Source organism: Megalobrama amblycephala, linkage group LG22, assembly GCF_018812025.1.
Source record: "Megalobrama amblycephala isolate DHTTF-2021 linkage group LG22, ASM1881202v1, whole genome shotgun sequence".
In the NCBI taxonomy this organism is placed as follows: domain Eukaryota; kingdom Metazoa; phylum Chordata; class Actinopteri; order Cypriniformes; family Xenocyprididae; genus Megalobrama; species Megalobrama amblycephala.
In genome coordinates this window covers 13,725,511-13,748,424 of record NC_063065.1, presented here as the reverse complement: position 1 = coordinate 13,748,424, position 22,914 = coordinate 13,725,511, and the positions used below count along the sequence as shown (strand labels likewise).

General features: G+C 35.0%; 1 protein-coding gene across 17 annotated transcripts in view; it reads left to right on the top strand.

The window, feature by feature from the left end:
* Positions 1-22,914, top strand: part of cnksr2a (connector enhancer of kinase suppressor of Ras 2a) — a 104,131-nt gene that overhangs the window by 43,463 nt on the left and 37,754 nt on the right. For 10 of the 17 annotated variants that reach the window (XM_048174715.1, XM_048174713.1, XM_048174718.1 and 7 more), the window contains 6 exons: positions 1,898-2,003; positions 9,432-9,473; positions 15,577-15,696; positions 16,787-16,846; positions 19,257-19,325; positions 21,927-22,073. In XM_048174715.1, the coding sequence (XP_048030672.1) occupies positions 1,898-2,003; positions 9,432-9,473; positions 15,577-15,696; positions 16,787-16,846; positions 19,257-19,325; positions 21,927-22,073 (544 nt within the window). The remainder of the gene's footprint in view (positions 1-1,897; positions 2,004-9,431; positions 9,474-15,576; positions 15,697-16,786; positions 16,847-19,256; positions 19,326-21,926; positions 22,074-22,914) is intronic. The other 7 variants (XM_048174719.1, XM_048174721.1, XM_048174720.1 and 4 more) reach the window with 3 other exon arrangements.

Below are 22,914 nucleotides of genomic sequence, written 5' to 3'. Positions count from 1 at the left end.
TATCTCTTTAAGCTTATATGCGGAGGACGAAAGTTGTACTCAGTCCTACATCACCCAACTAATTTGCCAAATCTTTGCGGTACTTTCGGCCACAATGGAAACCCAGACAGCAAACAGGCCTGGGAGAAAAAAAGTTCCTGGGACAAATTGTTCCAGGTAATTTCGGTGGAAACGTGGCTATTGATTATTGATAATTCAGGCAACAAAACATTTATAATGTCATTTGAAATGTGTAAACTGAATGTTCAACATTGCGAAAGCAGTGTACTTCCATTCCTCACAGTCTCATTTTCATTTGTGCTACTTTAAATGTGGCATCTACTTTGAGTGAGGTCTATAGTTTTTGATCTTACATTCAGCTCAACTGTTTTCAAACTCATTCCACTTCAAATTCTGGCCTAAATAAGCCTTTAGTACTGAATAATCCGACTTTAAAATGATATTCTTTTAAAATTGAAAGTAAACCACACTAGAAATAAAATAACTGATTTTGAATGCTAGCCTCAATATCAGCCTCAAATTTCTTGATGGTGCGCCGCTAGTTACCCATATTAACTTTTTTATGGTGTAATCATTATACTAAGATAAAGGTTCCTGACTCTTTTCTGTAGCTCAAACTGTAGAGCACAGTGCTAGCAATGCCAAGGTCGTCTGTTTGATTCCCAGGGAATACGTGAACTGCTAAAATGTATACCTTGAATGCACACTAAGTTGCTTTGGATAAAAGCATCTGCCAAATGCATAAATGTAAATGCCCTGACATTATTAGTGCTAATGCGTTTTCATTGATTTGTTCAGATAGGAGCTGAAAGTGTTCAGATCCTCTCTCTCCATGTGAAAAAGGATCTTTGAAATGAAGATAGACAGCAGCGCATAAGCAATTACAAGAGCACACCAGCTCCCAGACTCTCATGCATTGATCGAAAAACTGGAGCAGGAAGAGGTGAAATTTTGAGGCCTGGCCTTGAGGAGATGGCAGTGGTCTTTTTTACCCAAATGACGGATTTCCTGTCAGCCTGGAGCCTTTGTGTCCAGATGGCGGCATGTGCTCGAATGCTTTGAAAGAGTAAAGGTTGCATGTAATGAAGTCTAGTCAATCCTGGAGAGAATCGAGTGAGCTGCATAGATTTCAGTGTCTCGCAGTCTAGCTCGGATGACTTGGTTTTGAACTTTTACTTATTTTCTCGCTGCTATCATTTCCTTGTCTCTCCCTCTCTCCCATTTTTTTTTTTTTACTTTCTCCCTCTCGTTCTCCCTCTCTATCCCCTCAGGTTTCTTTCAGACAGTATCTGTCCTCTTCGTCCATGCTTGCTGACAGGTGTCCTTGAACCGGGGTCAGACTCTGTCTTCGTACTTGTCTACCGCAAAGTGATATTTGGGAAACAAGCGAAGTCGCTGACATTTAGGAGCGGAGTTTTGAAGGGGATTTGGTGTATTCGCCTAGAGCTGCATCCCAAATCCTGTTAAGAAAAGAGAGTTTGACTCAGGAATTCGTGTTTGGGTGGTATAAGAGCACTTGTGGGGTCTGTGAATGAACGATTTGTAGCCCAGCAGTGAAAGATTGTTAGAGTTTCTTAAATTGTGAGGGGCTTCTGGGTTTGCGTCAGCTGGTGTTCCCAGCGGTCTTAGAGGAATATTTAGAGACGGGATGGAAACGATGAACCAATGTTCCTACAGCCCTGTATATATAGCACACAGCCTCAATACACACGACCCACATTCACTCCGTCACTCACAGGAAGAGAGAAACTGGGTCTGGAGTACGTTCACAACCAGTGGGGATAACGTATAGCGCAGCACACACCAACATATACCTAAAGTTTACAAGCACACACACACACTCAAATTGTCTATCTTGTGGGTCTGGCTTTAAGAATAATCTAACGGTTAATTCCAGGTGTTACTTCTTTTGCAGGTCACCGTTCGCTGCCGTAACAGATTATTCCGTGACCCGGAACAACGTGATCCAGCTGTGCCTGGAACTCACTACAATAGTACAGCAGGTAATGACATTCATCAATCAAACCAACTAGATCAAACATTCTCCTATGAGATGATACAAATACGTTGAAATTGACACTTCTGATGGAAACAAAATTTTTGAGAGTGTAATTCAGTTGGGGATATTCTTGGAAATATTTATGTAGGTCATATATGGCTCTAGTCTAGCTGTGGAGAATGACTTTCAGAGCTGAGATTGGTGCAGTGAGGGATTTTTCTTTTTTGCCAAATATGATGATGAGGGACTAAAACATAAAATATAGAGGCAGCTGTATATTTCCATATAAAATAAATAAATAAATCAGCACAAGTTTCCATTTCCAAATTAAATATGTAGGTATTTTATTGTCATTGAAAATTGTTAAATGATCTGGAAAATATTTACTTTTATTAGATTAAAACTTATATATATATATATATATATATTAGGGCTGTCGAGCGATTACAAATTTTAATCTAATTAATTACATAATATGGCGATTAATTAATCTAATAAATTGCAAATTAATCGCATATCAAATTTGGCTGAGAATTTACTCCCAAAAGATAATTTGGGAGATAAAGTCATAAAGAATCAAACAGACAATACAAAAAGTAGCTTCATTAAGAAATATTTTATTTGATTCAACAAAGAATTTATTACACATACTCTTTTGGACCATGAAGGTGAGTAATTGATGACTGAATTTTCATTTTTGGGTGAACTATACTATATATTTGATGTTTTTTTTAATGTGAAAATATGAAATACTCTTTTATATAAAATTATACCCTAAATAAGAAACTAAAACTGCCAATAGGTGGCGGTAAATGTCTTAATGATTAAGTCATTGAGTCATTCATTCATTCGATTCGTTCAAAACGAGGATTCAGAAATGAAACTCCGCTGTGTTTTGCTCGGAGACGTACAGTTATATTTTCGTTATTTTTCATTATTATTATATTTTACATTTTAAATGTAATCAGTGTCACATGATCCTTCAGATCATTCTAAATGATCATTCTCAAATCATTCTAATATGCTGATTTGGTGCTCAAGAAACATTTCTTATTGTTATCAATGTTGAAAACACTTGTGCTGCTTAATACTTTTGTGGAAACCACAATACTTTTTTTTAGGATTCTTTGATAAATACTGTAGATAGGTATTCATTTAAAAAAAAAAACTGAACTTTTAAAGACCCTCAACTGTGTTGTTTAGCTAACAAGACAACACAGTTATATGCCTTTGTGTTGACACCAATCTCATATTAATTTCTATTACGTTATTTTTTAATGATGAAAAATTACTGATTGCACATTTAAGATATTAATATTATTTAAACCTCTCTCAAATATCTGCTCCTTTTACGTTCTTCCGCATGTTATGAAGAGGTTTTAAAAAGCACTATGAGGATATCAAGAACTACAGCTCATTTGTTATTGAATGCATCATGGGTAATGTAGTCCTTTAGGGAGTAGGAAGAGAAACATGATCAGTCTGAAATAACCATTGTAGAGAAATACGAGAAAGGAGAATGATTCGAGTCTCCTGCAGTGATGTGCATGCTAGTGTGTGTGTGTATGTGTGTGTATGTGTGTCTGTGTACCCAGCAGAACATTTTTGGTAGGGTCAGAGGATCATGGCCAGCAAGAGCAGCATTAAATGGATGAATCTGTCACAGCCAGCTCAGCCTGAGTGCTGCTCACAAACTCTCTCTTAATCCAGGACAGATTACAGCATTGAAACCAGAGATCTGGGTCTAATCTTAACTAATGCAACTAGTATTGAGCGCTCAGGACCAGCAGAAGTCCTTTTCCCAGATCGGCCCCTGTGAGATTAGGGCAAAATCTTTTATTTTTTTTCCAAATAAAACCATTTTAAGTTGGAAGGTTTTTTAGAACATGCTAGCTGGTTTCTACCTGATCCAAGATGGTAATTAGCTGATCATTCAAACAGGTTTAGCTGACCAGATGGACTACCAGCTGGTTGGAACCTGAATGAGCTGGTAGACAATCTTGTACCAGCCTATGTTCCAAAAACCTGCTTGACCATCTGATTTATCCACCAGGGCACTTGACAACGGCCCTGTCCCAAATGGCACACTTCTATGCACTTTCGGTCTTGTGGACTTACAATGGGTGCCATGTGCGCATGTCTGTTAAGTCCACGAGACCATAGTTGTGTCCCATTTGTCAATTTTAGGCTTCAGAAGGGTGCTTGCGAGCGCCCCCTTTGCGGCCGATATGCGACCTCAATGCGCACTTTTGCTGAGCCCGCACTAATACGAGCTCCATGGCAGACTTCTTCCCGACAGTCAAAGCGACGTTACGTCATGAAAGTGCAGACTCGTAGGAAGGCTGTGATAGGACAGGGCCTAAGATGGTTAGCCTGGTCCCTGTCGCTAGTAGTCTTCCACTGAGTCTGTAGTCAACCACCTAAATGAGCTTTAATGACCACGATCCTCATTACTACATTAGTGCATTATTGCTTACATAGCCTCTATGGATGAGCGCCCCTTGCTGGCATCACTATTACCTCCATCTTAGTTTTTGTGTGTTTGTGTGTCTCTCTCTCACTGTTTCGCTCTGTGTGGTGTCTTCTCATGATTTAAAGCAGTGGTCGCCAACCCGTCGATCGCGATCGACCGGTCGATCTTTATCACTGTTCTAGTAGCTCGCGAAAATAACAGAAATATGAGTACAAAAATACATTAAATTTCTCCAGTCTTTGTACTGTATTTTTGTATTTATTTTTATGTTATTTTCTGGAGACAGACAGATAAAGGTAAATGGCCCACATTATGTCTGAGTCTGTAAACGGCCGTTAACAAGAGGCCAGAGACGCTGAAGACGGACGCGAAGAGCAGAAAATTCTGTAGCAGGCAGAGCAGCTCACTGTTCACGATGCTCGAAATATAGGAAGAAAATATAAATATTGAATTGGGGGTGAGGGATTATGAATTCAACTCTAAAAGGAGATCAGTCTTCAGGAAGATTTCGATGGCAATGGCATTTTATTTTCCTCTTACCTCCGAATAAAGTAGCTAATTATTAGCGCATTTCAGCTTTGTTTACAGCGGTAACCAAGGAAACGCTATATCGCTGCTGCTCCATAAGCGCCACCTGCTGTCAGAGAGTGAATCTGCGTCTCATTCAGCCTGCTGTTTTTGTGTGTAGCATTTATAATTTCACAAAGATAAAGTCAGACCGTTCTGTTTTTGCTTTAAATCTTGAAATTAAATCGAATTCAAATAAAAAACAACTGCTCATGCAACGTGCTTAGCATCTTTGTTTGGATTGTGATTAAAAAGCAGTGGTTCCCTCTAATTTGAAATTGCTATGTATTTTTGTTTATTATAATAATATTAATAATAAATATCTGCAACCACTACCAGTAACCAATTTGCTTGTAAAAATAAATAAATAAATCAGAATCTACAATGACCAAGGAAAAAAATACTAAATACAATCTGAGCTGTCTTTTTCTATCAAGTAGATCTTGTCTTTCAAAAAGGTCGAGGTCAGGGATCTTGGGCTTAAAAAGGTTGGTGACCACTGATTTAAAGTAATGGTTTATCTAAAAATTAAAATTTATCATTATATGTTGTTCCAAAAATTATTACTTTCTTCCATGGAACATGAATGTTTTCAATATAGTGAAAGTGAATAAGGTCAGTGGCTGCTCCAGACTCCAAAATAATGAAAGAAGCAACCTAACAGCACTGTAAAAGTGTCCATCTGAAGATATATTAAAAGTCTTCCAAAGCCATATGACAGCTTTGAGATAAACAGACCAAAATTTAAATATTTATTCATCCACAGAGCTCTCTTTGGTATGTTTAGTAATGTTTGAATAAATTCTGATCATTTCAATTAATTATTTGATCCAGTTCCAAATCAGTCTGAATGATTTGTTCATGAATCATACTAATCTAAGTTCAGCTCACCAACTACAGCATAAGAACCATATATATATATATATATATATATATATATATATATATATATATATAAAAAAAAAAAAAAATATATATATATATATATATATATATATATATATATTAAATAAAAATAAAAATGTATAAAAAAGTCTCTTATTTATATATATATATATATATATATATATATATATATATGAGCATAAGATACTGTATATATTTGAATTTTTTAAAATATTTTTTATATTATGATTGAATACACACACACACACACACACACACACACACACACATACATATATATATTCAATCAAATCATAATATAAAAAATATTTTAAATATATATATATATATAAATTTCTTACGCTCACCAAGGCTGAATTTATTTTATCAAAAAATAAAATAAATAAAAAATAACAATACTGTGATTTATTATTACAATAATAATAAAAAAAAAGGTACTTTTGACAGTTCCAGTCCCTGGTTCATTTTCTTCAAAAGAAGAAATGAATTTGGGTTTGGAACAACATGAGCGTGAATAAATAATGACACAATTTCATTTTTTTAAAATCTCTTTTTTAAATTCAATCTCTTTAAACACTATGCTGTGACATGATAATTCATGAATCTTAAGTGCACCTTAAGTCCTAATGACACACACACACACACACACACACACACACACATAAATATGCACACTGGCATCCTGCGTGATGATCCATGGCTTGAGTGACAGCACTGGAGAATAGGTACGGAGATGCTCAGAGGTGCTCGAAAGGGAAGTGAATCAATGCGGTTTCATTTCCCTGGAACACTTTTCTTTCACTCTCTCTCTCAAGGCTTTTGCTGTGCGAGAGTCTCAGGTGTGAGGGCTGGTTATTACTTTATTGTGATGAAAGGGAAGAGGTGCAGGTGAGAGCACAAAAGACGATGACAAAAAAATACTCACTAAGATCTCTCTCTCACTAAGATGCTGCAGGAACCGAGACATATAGTTTCAACGACCAAAGAAAAAGAGATTCATGTCCTCCTACTGGGCATTGTTGGGTTTGGGAGGTCACTGATGGATACAGGAAGCAAGAGTGTGTTGCCATGGTGACGGCTGATGGCCAGAGATCAGTTTCTTCAGTACATTTTCTTTAATATTTCATGAATGCTCAACGTATTCATATATGCCAAGCAAGGATTTATACTCTTGTTTTGTCTGTGCTGTCCATGGACCAAATGTCCTGACAATGTCATTTATTATGGACATTTGTTCAATGAGTAGAAAACTATATCACGTCCTTTGGTTGATGTATAGCCTATGATACAATGACCATTTATGAAATATTAAAGGACTATTAAGAATAGTGAACAACTTACTTGGCTGCTGCAAGAAAAAACAACACTACGTAACAGCACTAAATTATGCCATATTCATTCTGTAAAGTGGTAGAATTGCATCACTTCCATTATAATCAACAACGCTGCATTATGCCTTCAGTCAAAGTTTATTTTCCTCACCTGATTAAAATAAAACAATTTTATTTATTATAAATTGTTGATTTATTTTGGTATTTATAATTCTATGAATATATTTAAATGATTTCTATCAATTTCATAATTGATTATGGTTTTTATTTGTTATGTATTAAAATAATTTTGTATTGAAACATTACACGCTTATGATGTTTCATGTTTTTGAAATAAGTCTCTTATTGTCACCAAGGCTGCATTTATTTGATTAAAAATACAGTAAAAGCAGTAATATTGTGAAATATCATTACAATTTAACATAACTGTTTTCTATTGTAATATATTTTAAAATGTAATTTATTCCTGTGAAATCTTCGGTGTCACATGATCATTCTGAAAAGAAATGAATGTTAAGAAACATTTGTTATTATTATCAGTGTTAAAAAACATTTTGATGATTAATATTTTCATGAGAATGTCATACTTTTTTTCAGGATTCTAAAAAATGAAGTCCAGTCACATTTATTTGTATAGTGCTATACTGTATACAATACATTTCAATTCAGTTTAATGACTGTTGATGCTGCAAAGTTCATCAATTATGAAACACATTTGATTCAGCTTTAAAGCAGCTCTACAGACGATAATTATTATTCAGCTCAGTTTAGTTCAATGTTGATTCAATTCAGTTTAATCACTGTGTCAATGTTAGTTCATCAATTATGAAACAACTTCAAAGGCAGAAGACAATAGTGTCATTATGTTTATTACAGATGTCTAAATTCTTTGGTGAAAAGACGGTTCAAAAGAGCAGCATTCATTTAAACTAGAAATATTTTGTAACATTATAAATTTCTTTGTTCTGTTGAACACAAAGGAAGATGATGATGACAGAATGATGACAGAATTTTAATTTTTGGGTGAACTATCCCTCTAAGACAAGTCATTTCACTCGGCGGCCATCTTTGAATCGCTTCTTGGGCATGCAAGTGCAGCTTCTATCTCTTTGAATGGGGAAACATCAAATTCTCCAAAGCTGTTTGCCAAGCTTTCGATTAAATTTCATATTTGAAATCACCAATAAAATCTGACAACAACTGTCTCATACATTTTGTTACTAAACGCTCAATTCATGACAAAAAACGGTATTTTCCAGGCTGGATCAAGCTAATGCGCATGCGCAGTCCTAAATGTCTCATTTTGGAGGCGTGCATCTGACTGTTTCTATAGGAACCGGAGCTTCTAACAGCCGTTGCAGTGATGTGATGACTTTACCAATCGGCGATTGGCTCTTTTTTTAGAAGGCGGGACTTATTCCGCCATATTGCCTGTTGCACTTTCTCCCATTCATAATAATACGAGTGATGCGTCTTGTGTTATTATATTAGTCTTTGGTATAGTATAATTATTCTAAAATACTTAATTCAAAGCGCTTTTTGGATTTTAATTGAAAATAAATCTTAGAATTTCTTTAACTTTTGAACATTCTGAATGTGCAGCCTCAACAACTGTATAGACCACCTTAAACTCTCAGTTACTTCCAGTGTAGACACATATAGTGTCAAGTTATAATAATAACAATCAATGTACAATGATCTGTTTGTGATCAAAAGACAAGCAAATAACTGAGAAATTTCCTCTACATTTGTCTATGTGTATGTATACACTTCATGTAGGTCTTAATGCACTGTATATGACACCTGCACAAACACAGTCATACTGCAAATTTGCTATTTTTCCATGAACTTTCACAGCAGTCCTGGCCCCCAGCGGGAACCTCAGGAGCTCCTTGAAATGTCTCCATCAGAGCCTGAATGTTAAATTGCGCCTGGGGCTCTCCTCTGTTCAACCTTCCTACATTAGATCAGCATCTGACAGAGAGAGAAAAAGACATTTCTGAACACAGTGACCCAGCTGTTTGGAAGATTATCCCATCTGCGGAGATACTTTGCTCAGTAAATGTTTTTTCAAGCGCTCTGTGTGGGTGAGTGTGTACGTGAGAGGCCTAAACTGTTGAAAATGACAGTAATATCTTACCTCTCCTCTTCACAGGACTGCACCGTCTATGAAACTGAAAATAAGATCCTCCATGTGGTAAGTGTTTCTCTTCTTTTTTTTAAATGCTGCAATATGAGGCTGATAATGAGCTCTAATGTTTCTCCTGTGAGCTCTGCCCCCATTTCTTCATTTACAGGAAGAACCGTGAGGATGCTCATACACACACTCCCTCTGCATGTTTTTTCTGGGTGATAGACAAAATGTAACGCTTGAGTGATTTTATAACCACACGGTGACGTAAATAGACATTTAAATAGTAATATCATATCAATGATGCATTCAGAAAACTGATTCGTTTGAATCATCGTTCAGAAGAGTTCGCCATAGTCCCTGCCTTTTTGGCTCCAAAGAATCTTCCTTTTTTTGTAGTAGTAGTATTAGTAGTAGTAGTAGTAGTAGTAGTAGTAGTAAAAACAGATCTAGTATTACATTAAATAACAGTATTTCTCACAGTTATAAATGTATGTGTTTTAGTTTGGTGCTGTTACTCTTTTTTTTCCAGCAAAGAACCATTTTAAGGCCTCTTTGAAGAAAAAAATATTATATTATATTATATTATATTATATTTAAACAACTCCCTGCCAATTAATACAGAACCTTTTCCAATCCAATTTATCAATAAAATGTAAACTCCTTACTGATTGTTGGACCACATAGTGATGGGAATAGACATTTCTTTTATAGATAAGAACCATTTTAATGCCTACTTGAATTTATTTTATTTTATTTTATTTTATTTTATTTTATTTTATTTTATTTTATTTTATTTTATTTTATTTGTTCATATTATTTTATTTTATACATTTTGACCGAATCATTGATAGTTCTTTTTTATAGATAAGAACCATTTTTAATGCCTACTTGATTTTTTTTCTCTTTTTTTTTCTTTTTTTTTTTTTTATACATTTTGACCGAATCATTGATAGTTCTTTTTTATAGATAAGAACCATTTTTAATGACTGCTTTATTTTATTTTATTTTATTTTATTTTATTTTATTTTATTTTATTTTATTTTATTTTATTTTATTTTATTTTATTTTATTTTATTTTATTTTGACCGAATCATTGAAAAGAACTGATTTCAACAAAGAATTCTTTCACAAATTCCATGAAGGATTTTTTTTTTTTTTTTTTTTTTTTTTTTTGGGTGCAGGGATCTCAGCCTTTTAATTTAACATTGAAAAACATTTTAGGGATGGCTTTTATGAATTGTAAAAGACGTGATTCTTTATGTAAGTGTTTTACATTTGTTACTGTAAAATAGTCAGATAACATGACCAGTGAGTGGACATCATTTAGTAAACATGTATTATGCTACTTCAGGCCCTCAGGTGAAGTTCCCATTGCAGTCACAGGAGACCCACATCAAGGCTCTTTGTGAGATTCCTGTCTCATACACACTAGCACACAGCAGTGTGTGTGGCAGGTCCTGTTGTCGCCACAGACTGCTGGGCTGGGCACAGCTGTCATTCTCACTGAGTCCCACAGCTATAAATACCTTCACATTGCGCCTGCTAGCAGCAGATTTCATTTTCCAGCACCACCCAACCTCAGTTACTGACTGTAGGAGGAGAAACAAACACACCAATGACACCAGATGAAAGCAGAAGCTGAGCGAGAGATGAAACCATAACAAAGTGAATTGAAGTGCTACAGGACCTAAAATGCAAATATGAATCTGCAGTATACCTACAGAAATGCTAAGCAGAGAAATCCAGGTGCACTTTTTGCAAATCCAGTAGCAATTAGTATCATATCTTAATGACAGTGTGCCTTTCAACATGGCACTAGATACTGTAGGTACTTTATGTAGGTTGGTAGAATGATAGGTACAGGAGATAGATAGGTAGAGAGATAAGTAGACAGATTTAGTGGCTAGATAGGATGGTAGGTTGCTAGATGGTTGCTACAATACATAGATAAAACTATGTGGTGACTAATGTTTTCTAGCTGGTTGCTAGGCAGTTGCTAACCGTGTTGCGCTAGTTACATAATTAGATTACTTTTTTCAAGTGACTAGTAAAATAGCATTACTTTTAAATTTACAACAAAATATCCTAGTTACTTTTTCAAATAAGTGACGCAAGTAAACATGATGGTTGTTGTAGTTCTGTCATGATCTTGGAGAGATTGGCATGGTAATAGATATGGCAATGTTAATTTATTTGGTCTATATAGAATAGATTTGCTATGCTGCTGCTGTTGCAGATCAAGTACAAAGACTTGCTACTGCCAATACATTCACAGTCATGCTGCTGTAAGCATGTAAGACATGCTGCTGCTGCACATATAACATGCATAAAATAACCCCCTAGCAGATCTATACAGGTGGAGCTGGGGAAGGTGGAGGGTTTTTTGAAAGCGCGCCGCAGATTGCTAACAGCAAACACTACTAGTATTAAAATTTTGAGGTGTGGCTCATTGGCTGCTGATGCAACAGCAACCAATCAGCTGCGCTATGTAAATAACGATGTGATAGCTAGCTGCCAAATTGACTTAAAGACCTATCAGCCTGCGCCATCTAGTGTTTCATGACGTTTCTAGACTAAAAGTGAGCATGCATTTACTTATTTGCACAAAACAGATTCAGTCTTCCTTAAAATTAATTGAAAACAGCATAATGCAAACTCAGAATATTATATGCAAACCTGTAATAATTAAATATGTTAAATAACACAAATATACTTTCTCATTTTATTAACAAATGTCTTTGATGCAGACATTTGATGATGCAATTCAACCATTTTAATAAGCATAAATGACTTTAGATAAACATTACATTTGTGTTTCATTTTTAAAAAAAATATTATTTCTGAAGTAATTCTTCTGCAGTCCAGAATGGCAGCACAGTAAGGTTTGTTTGAGCTACGCCCTCTATACAGTGCAGGCATCAATTTACATTTCCTTCAGCCTGAGGCTTATTCATTTCTCTTATGGTGTAAAAGGGTCTTTACATTAGCCAAAAATAGAACTTTTTTGATATTAAAAACAAACAAGCAAGCCCAGCCCAGGTGAGAAAAAGTAATGCAAAAGTAACATAATACATTACTTTTCATTAAAGGTAACAAAGTGATGCAATTAGTTACTTTTTGGGAGTAACACAATAATGTAACACATTACTTTTAAAAGTAACTTTCCCCAACACTGGTTGCTAAAGTTTTTTTGGGAGGGAGGGAGGTACGTAGATAGATGCAGTCATTAACAGGAAATGAAACAACATTGATTTCCACTTCCTTCACCCTGAGTAAACTACACCAATATCCAAGACGGGTGAAATCTGATTATAATCACTGGGAGTTTGATATAACAGTGTTGAGAGAATGAAAGAGAAAGAATTAGAAGAGTACAAGGAAGACTTACAAACTCAGGGAAAAAAAGAGAAATTACTTGTTTATAGAGGAATGTTTTTAGAGTCAGTGTTAATTAATTGTTGTAAGACTAAAGCAACTATAAGCACTAGCAGATAATGTTGTCACGATACTGGAATTTCCAACTTCGATACGATACCTTGAAAAATCGATATTCGATACCACAGGAAAAATTACAATTTATACCGCCATACAGATAATTTAGTATTATCTCATCATTTTTTGATAATTTGGGTAATTTTGTTGTAATCGCTTACACTCAGAACAGGGAAGCTTTATTTGAATTGTTGAGCTACATTTACAAAAAAAAAAAAGAAAGGAAAAGTAAACAGTTATAAAAGAAGAACAAATAAACAAATTGCAAATGATATACAAAGTACAAATAAATACAATAGAATAAAGAGACAAATTAAATAAACATGGCTTTAATTTTTTCAGGTGGTTCTATAAGTAGTATTTAGGTAACATACTACAGAAATGAAAGTAATCAAATGTAAAATAACACTGGATAATTTTCATTGTATATATTAAATACAGATTAATGCTTACAATTAAAGTTACCAAGTTATTTAGTCAAGGGCAGTGAGTGATTTTCTCTTTGTCTTTTGTTCTTTGATTAATATGACACTTTAAGAGCTTAGGCACAGATCCAATATACTGTTATACAGCATTTTTTTCTGTCAACTATTTATGTTCCAAAATGACTATTTTGACTTTAAATGTAACTTTAACTGACGGGCATTTTTACATTATTTTTGTATGTATTTGACCGTTTAAGCCACGAAAAAGAAGTCGTACTCGCCAGGCTATGGTACTTGTGAGCTGTTTGATAGGTGGCTTGATGAGAGCGCCACTTACATAGATCAGTGCTAGAGGGGAGGCGCCATCAGACTTCGATCTTAAATTACAAAAAAACCTTATAAAATTCACTCACCACACGGACGAGTACATAGTGTACAGGTGCTGGTCATATAATTAGAATATCGTGAAAAAGTTCATTTTTTTATTGTAAATTATTTTTAAAAATGAAACTTTCATATATTCTAGATTCCCTACATGTAAAGTAAAACATTTCAAAAGTTTTTTTTTTTTTTTTTTTAAATTTTGATGATTAGAGCGTACAGCTCATGAAAGTCCAAAATACAGTATCTCAAAATATTAGAATATTTCCTAAGATCAATCAAAAAATGGATTTTCAAAACAGAAAAGTTCAAGTTCTTTAAAGTATGTTCATTTGTACACGCAATACTTGGTCGGCAGCACATATTACAGCAAATGACTTGCTCCTAGCACAAATTACAGCATCAGTGAAGTGTGGCATGGAAGAGATCAGCCTGTGGCACTGCTGAGGCACTATTGAGCCTTCAGATCATCTGTATATTGTTGGATCGACTGTTTCTCATCTTTCTCTTAAAAATATACCATAGATTCAGGGGTCAGGCATGTTGGCTGGCCAATAAAACAGAGTAATATCATGGTCAGCAAACCACTTAGAAGTGGTTTTTGCACTACTGTGGGCAGGTGCTAAAGTCCTGCTGGAAAAGGAAATCAGCATCTCCATAAATCTTGTCAGCAGATGGAAGCATAAAGTGTTCCAAAATCTCCTGGAAGATGGCTGCATTGACTTTGCACTTGATAAAACACAATGGACCAACACCAGCAGATGTCACAGCCCCCCAAATCATTACTGACTTCAGAAACTTCACACTAGACTTCAAGCAGCTTGGATTCTGTGCATCTCCAGTCTTCCTTCAGACTCTGGGACCATGATTTTAACATGAAATGCAAAATTTACTTTTATCTGAAAAGAGGACTTTCGACCACTTTTCACTGTCCAGTTCTTTTTCTCCTTAGCCCAGGTAAGATGCTTCTGACGTTGTTTCTGTTTCAGAAGTGGCTTGGTAGTCCTTTTCCTGAAGATGTCTGAGTGTGGTGACTCTTGATGCGCTGACTCTGGCTTCATTTGACTCATTGTGAAGCTCTCCCAAGTGTTTGAATCGGCTTTACTTGACAGTATTCTCAAGCTTGCGGCTATTCCTGTTGCTTGTGCACCTTTGCCTACCCAATTTCTTCCTTCTAGTCAACTTTGCATTTAATATGCTTTGATATATCACTCTGTAAACAGCCACCCTATTCAGTAATGACATTCTGTGACTTACTCTCTTTGTGGAGGGTGTCAATGATTGTCTCCTGGACCACTGCCAAGTCAGCAGTCTTCCCCATTAGTGTGGTTTCAAAGAACAAGAGATACCCGGAATTTATACTGTAGAGATGGTCATTTAATGAAACTCAAATGTAAATATTCTAATAATTTGAGATACTGGATTTTGGACTTTCATTATCTGTACGCTCTAATCAACAAATTAAAAAAAAAAAAAAAAACTTTTGAAATGTTTTACTTTACATGTAGGAATCTAGTATAAATGAAAGTTTCATTTTTTTTTAAATAATTTACAATAAAAAAATGAACTTTTTCACGATATTCTAATTATATGACCAGCACCTGTATAAGTACATAGTAGTGTGTCATTTGGGATCCAACTATAGTATTTTAGGCATAACAAAGTCATTCCCAATAGAAATGGCTTCAGAACTGTACCTATTTATTAAAACTGTGTCCCACAAACATTGACTTCAGCTATGGATGCATTCTGTGGTCACGGGACATTAAACCTAAATTTGATCATATATATGAAGCTGAGTTATATGTAATAAATGATCCCCAGAGCAGAAAATAATTTATATGCTCTCTCTTTTTCTCTTTCTGAAGTGTAAGACATTATCTGGAGTATGTGACCACATCATCTCACTGTCGTCAGACCCCCTGGTCTCCCAGTCGGCACATCTGGAGGTGGTTCAGCTGGCTAATATTAAACCTACAGAGGGTCTGGTAAGATCATTTATACTGTACATTGCTACTGACCGCTGTTCTAATTACTACTGTTTATCACTATGACTTTAATTTAGTTATTTAAATTACTGTAGGTTTTTTTGTAAATGAAAATGTATTTGTTCATAACTTAATATTAATGCTGTCACACTAATTGTGAATGATAAATCAGATTATCTGATAATTTATTTACATATTAAATACTATTAATTATTTAATATAAAGTAACTAATATATTATAACTCTACCGTTCAAAAGATTGGGGTCTGTAAGATTTTATTTTTGAAAGAAATCAATACTTTTATTCAGCAAGGATGCATTAAATTGATCAAAAGTGACAGGAAAGATGTTGATAATGTTATAAAAGATTTCTGTTTAAATAATGCTGTTCTTTTGAACTTACTATTCATCAAAGAATCCTGATGAAAATGAGTCCTCATTTCCACAAAAAGTATTTTCAACATGTTTTCAACATTGATAATAATATAAAATGTTTCTCCAACAGCAAATCAACATATTAGAATGATTTCTGAAGGATCATGTGACACTGAAGACTGAAGTAATGATGCTGAAAATTCAGCATACCAGGAATAAATTACATTTGAAAATAGATATTAAAACAGAAAATGATTATTTTAAATGGTAATAATATTTCACTGTTACTGTATTTACAATATCTTTGATCAAATAAATACTGCCTTGATTAGCATAAGAGATTCCTTTCAAAAACATTACAAATTCTTACCATCTATTAAAGATATTGACACATTAGGAGCTTAAGTGTAGTTTTGTAGCTTGACTGTAGCTTCACTAATTGTAATTATAAGTAACTTGTATAGCTTGGCAAACAGTTTGAAAGTCATTCCCCAACACTGATCTTTGTCCTAATGAGCGAATATGTGTGTGTATGCTTGCTTGTGTTGATCAAAAATCTCTTTTATTAAAAGTATTTTCACTTCTCTATATGCACTTGAATAAACTAGAAGGCTTATGAAGTGCTCTTTAATGTGTGTATGAGACAGAAAGAGGAAGAAATGAAGAGATTATTCATTATGGTCTATTATTCTTTTCCTTTGTCTCATATCTTAAGGGAATGTACATCAAATCCACATATGATGGACTTCATGTTATCACAGGAACCACAGAGGGGGTAAGAGCCAGTCATTGTTAATGTGTGTGCTCCAATTCATGTGTCTTTATAATGTCCAGTATGCTGCAGATAAAACGAATAAATCTCAGCAATTGATTGTACAGCTATTACTGCACATGATCAAACCACAGAGCGGGAGAGAGAGAAAGAGAGAGCTATGCAGACAGGAGTGCTCTAAATAAAGATCCACTGATCATGTGACTGAAAGCTCTTAGTTTTTGTTGTAGCTCTAATAGTGGGTGGAAATCACCCGGTATACTGCAATATAGAGTCCCCATAGAAAAGAAAAGGCACAATATATATTTCATATGTCATATATCAATTGCATCTCCTAGACCACACTGGGATTAAATTGATAACAAACAGAGATTTCTCAGACAAATGGAGGTTTCTCAGATTTAACTCTTGATTGCATGTCTCCTCTAGAGTTTTAGAAGAGATGTGTGCTCAGATTTGAGTGTGTAGATTCAGAAGTCTGAGATTTCAACATGATCTCATTTCCCATCAAATTATCAAGAGCTATTCTATCCACATTAATTTTGTATCTCTGCTCTATGCTCATTGTTTTTTTTTTTATTTACGGTACACTATAACCATGATATCATAAACATAATCAAGTTACAATATAATTAGAATACCAGACTGCTTTTATGATGCAATTCCAGTATCTTAAACAGTAGGGCATGGTGCAGGCAACATAAAGGTCATGGGTTCAATTCCCAGGGAATGCATAAACTGATAAAATGTACACTACTGGTCAAAACTTTGAGATTTTTTTCAAATCAGTTTATTAGAATGATTTCTGAAGGATCATGTGACACTGAAGACTGGAGTAATGATGCTGAAAATTCAGCTTTGCATCACAGGAATAAATTACATTTTAAAATATATTAAAATAGAAAACATTTCTTTTAAATTGTAATAAAATCTCACAATATATTACTGTTTTTAAAGTATTTTGAATCTAATAAATGCAGCCCAAAAAGATTTTCATTTGTCTTCGGCACACAAATGAAGATATTTTATTGAAATCTTAGAGATACTTGTCCCTCTCAATTCATATGGATTAGTTTTACAATCTCTTGATGAATTTTTTGAAGCATCAAAGTGGTAGTTGCATGGACTGTCAATGGAGGGACAGAAATCTCTCAGATTTAATTTAATATATCTTTATTTGTGTTTCAAAGATGAGCAAAAGTGTTACAGGTTTGGAATGACATGAGGATGAGTAATTGATGGATTTTTTTTCATTTTTGGTTGAACTATCCCTTTAAAGGTGCCCTAGATTCAAAAATTGAATTTACCTCGGCATTGTTAAATAACAAGAGTTCGGTACATGGAAATGACATACAGTGAGTCTCAAACTCCATTGTTTCCTCCTTCTTATATAAATCTCATTTGTTTAAAAGACCTCTGAAGAACAGGCGAATCTCAACATAACACAGACTGTTACGTAACAGTCGGGGTGTACGTCCCAATATTTGCATATGCCAGCCCATGTTCCCAACATTATGAAAGGCATTAGACAAGGGCAGCCAGTATTAACGTCTGGATCTGTGCACAGTCAAATGATCAGACTAGGTAAGCAAGCAATAACAACAGCGAAAAATGGCAGATGGAGCAATAATAACTGACATGATCCATGATAACATGATATTTTTAGTGATATTTGTAAATTGTCTTTCTAAATGTTTTGTTAGCATGTTGCTAATGTACTGTTAAATGTGGTTAAAGTTACCATCGTTTCTTACTGTATTCACGGAGACAAGTGCCGTCGCTATTTTCATTTTTAAACAATTGCAGTCTGTGTAATGCATAAACACAACTTCATTCTTTATAAATCTCTCCAACAGTGTGTAATGTTAGCTTTAGCCACGCAGCATAGCCTCAAACTCATTCAGAATCAATGTAAACATCAAAATAAACACTGTACTTACGTGATTATGCTGCATGACGAACACTTTGTAAAGATCCATTTTGAGGGTTATATTAGCTGTTTGAACTTTTTTTTATGTTGTTTAAGGCAAGTGCGAGCTCTTGGGGCGTGGAGCACCAGATTTAAAGGGCCACACACCCTGAATCGGCTCATTTCTAGTTATGCCCCAAAATAGGCAGTTAAAAAAATGAATTAAAAAAAAATCTATGAGGTATTTTGAGCTGAAACTTCACAGACACATTCAGGGGACACCTTAGACTTATATTACATCTTTTAAAAAAAAGTTCTAGGGCACCTTTAATTATTCCGTATTTTTGACCGGGAAAGTATACCTTAAATGCAGTGTATTGTTTGGGTAAAAACATCTACCTAGTGTGTGTACGTTTTTTTAGTAGTGCAGTACGTATTTTTTATTTGACATTTATTTATTTCCCATCTATTCTGTCTTTTTATATCTTTATATCTCTTTCTTAGTCTCCAGCAGATCGCTGTAAAAAGATTCACGCAGGTGATGAGGTCATCCAGGTGAACCATCAGACAGTGGTGAGTGTCAGTCTCTCTTATGCCAAATGTGGCACAGAAGCGCTTCTGAAATGGCAATTAGGTATCTTTACACAGACTGTTTAATGGTGCTCAGTGGTGGCATAAATGCATTAACACAACAATTTAAACTGCATATTGTTTTACTAGGGGCTCAGTTGGATCAGTGCAGGAATTGCTGCATTGCGTCTTTACACAGAATTTTGAGCAGGCACAGAGCAGCCTTAACTCAGCTGTGTAAAGATGCCTTTAGTCATTCAATCCATTAGGCTCATTTATATTTCTATTTTATCATCCATCCATCCATTCATCCATCAGTTATTTTCCCCTATGTATGCAAGTCTCACTTGGCATTCGACAGCAGTTGCCACCTTCCTCCGTGATTGTGTATGGAATTATGGAACTGAAATGAGTTCCATTTGAATTTAAGAGCTTTAACGTGTCCTTGTTAAAGCACCAAGAGGTTTCAAACATATTTCAAGTATTACTTGATGTATTTTCAGCTCATTTCTAGGACTGGGGCAACTATATTCCAATTTGACTAAATTCACAATGCTGATTAAGTGTGTTATGGCATTTTTGAGTGAAACTGGAGGGTGTTTAAAGGGCATAAGAGGCTTTAAATGAAGGACAGTGGAGTTTGTTTTTAAGGATGGTTGTGTTTGAGTGATTTTTTTTTTTTTTTCGTGAATATGGAGTGCGTCAATAGGTCCTCCAGGTACTCCTGTGCAGTTGCCTTCAAAGACTTGATAAAGAGCTTTTTTCTGCGTATATGTCTACAACTAACTGCACATGGATTTTAGCTTGTGAAATCAATTCTGTTTGAAATTATTCCCTTAGTGTTTGATGTGTATGAGGTGCTGAATAATTCTTTGAATATTTAAATTTTACTCTCAAGTGGTGGCATGTATTATGAAGTTACAAAAACAAAAATCTAAATGTTCCCTTTTCATCATCTCTGATTACAGTGACTTCTGACATTGCTGTTCAGATTTAAGATGCTCTTTTCCTTCTGTTTTACCTCAAGGCATCAGAATTCAACTTCTGTTTTTCTTGTTTGTCTTCAGTCATCTTGTCGCCGTGGTGAGGGATGCTGAGCTCTTTTTGCGATGAAAGATCAGCAACACTAAGGCCTCATTAATCTTCATGTAATTAGATTGTCATCACCTTCATAATTGGATAAAAGTGCCTCTAATGTGCGATAAGCGATACGAATTCGGCTTGTAGCGAAAAACACACAGACAAACAATTACCGTAACAATGAGCAATTCATGCCCAGGAACAACCTCAGCGTATGGTGCATTGTGGGAGCTGCTTTATGTAACGTCTGTGATTAGTCCCCATACGCTACAGGATCAGGTCCTGTATATCCAGCCCATCTCAGTGTGTGTGTGTGTGTGTGTGTGTGTGTGTGTATTTGTGGTTGTGTCTGTCTGTCAAGTTTTACCTACATTGTGGGTACCAAATGTCCCTACAAGGATAATAAAGGATAGTAAAACCTCAAACCACATACATTTTGGGGACTAGCCAACCGTAAACTGCTTAGTAAACACATTTAAATGTGTCTTAATAACAATCTAAAAATGCAGAAAGGTTTCTGTGATGGTTAGGGGATAGAAAAAATCATTAGCTCTATATAAATCAATAGAATACAGTTATCATTTTGACAGAAAAACAAATGTTTTTGCATGTGAGTGTGTATTGCTTAATTTCACCTCTTAGATATACGTAAGGGTGGCATATTAATATAAACCATTGTTTTTTGGGGGAATGACATTGAAGTGATTATTGGGTTTATGAAGTTTTCTCATGTTGCTATTGTTATTATATGCCACTTGAGTCAGTGATAATGTACAATGATTTTTTTTTATCATGTTTTAGTAGCTGTGTATCTAACAGCACATCTTAATCATTTTAAAATCACTTGTGGTACACTTCACAGCCTAATTGCTTATGAATTAATGTAGTTTAATAATGTAATGTAAACATCTTTAAAAATGTATAGTTTATACATAGTGTGTCACATTATTTTAGAATTATATTTAAACAAATGCCTCCAGCTATTAGCTTCACTTGCTGGCTCACTTGCTAAGCATTTTACAAAAGCGTAACAGAATTATTTAAACAATTATATATATATTTAGTGTATAGACTTATTTTATTTTTCTTTACCTTTTATTTTTATTTATTAAATTATAGTCGGTATTGTCATTCATTTTTTTAAAATTTACCTGAATTATTTTTTTCCACATTAGGCATTTGCTTCATAATTCATGTTTTGAAGTTCAAAATTCATGATTACACATAATATATTATGCATTGAAGGAATGTCAAGTTCTTCCGTAATGAGGAATATATGAAAAGATTAGCAAACATCACGCCTTATTAGTGTACACTCATCCTACATAGTAAACTTGATCAATATGTACTGTGTGTCAGGAAGCGTGTGTGTGTGTGGTACATAGTTACATTCTCTCCATATTCACCATAGGCGAATATAGAGAGACGAATGTTAGCGTTTCCTAGCAGTTGCTTGTCAGGTGACGTCTCTGTGTGGCGTTCTTGTCGAGTCTGTGTATGTTGACCCTATGTTTGTTGCTGTAGGTGGGCTGGCAGTTGAAAAACTTGGTAAGCTCTCTGCGTGGGGACCCTGCCGGTGTGACATTGACCCTGAAAAAGCGTCCCCAGAGCACGCTCACCTCCGCCCCAGCCCTACTAAAGAACATGAGATGGAAGCCCCTGGCCCTGCAGGTAGGATTCAAAATGCCCTGTCCCCAAAGCTTTCATCATTTGGGCTGCACTTTCCCCCTTTATCTGCCACCCGCTCCCTGAGCAGATTAGCTTTAATCGGCTTTTGTGGAGGATTCAAGTTTGCTTCTAGACTTGTGACTCTAGACCATTAAAATAAGCTAAAACAACTCAAAATCATGATATTTCCTAGAATTTGGTTATTTGTATAGCAAATATACATCTTTCAAGTTATGCCAAGCTCTTGTGTTGAGATCCACTGATCTACAGTAAATTTTAATGGTTTTCCCCAACAACTCCAACCAGATCTGCATATGTATATGTGGGCTGAAATATGTTAATGAGCTGATCGTTGTGAGATCCGCACTGTTGTTATTTGTGAATGACAGGTTTTTGGAGTGTTACAAATCATGTTTGGTTTTTAAGCATTAATCAGCAGTTTAAATGTATTTATGGGTCAATACTGGATATTTAACTGTACAGTTTTACATTTAGATTACCTTTGCCATCATCTATCACTCACTTAAAGTTAATCTTAATCATTTAAAGTTTATTATGCTACTTTAAAGGTTCCTAATTTTATTTTGGAGGTCTCCTACAATAGATTTACATGCATCCAAGGTCAAAAAACACTTTCATTTTCTCATAATATACATTGCAGCTTCACCTTTTTCTCACATTGTCTGAAATGGCTCGATCAAGGATCCAGTCTCTCTAAAACCCTCCTTTCTCAGAACCTACTCTTGTTCAGTCTGTTGTGATTGGTCTACCTCTTACAGTGCGTGTTGGAAACAAAACGGCCATTACCGTATCTGAATTTCAGCTTGAGAAGTATACACAGTGA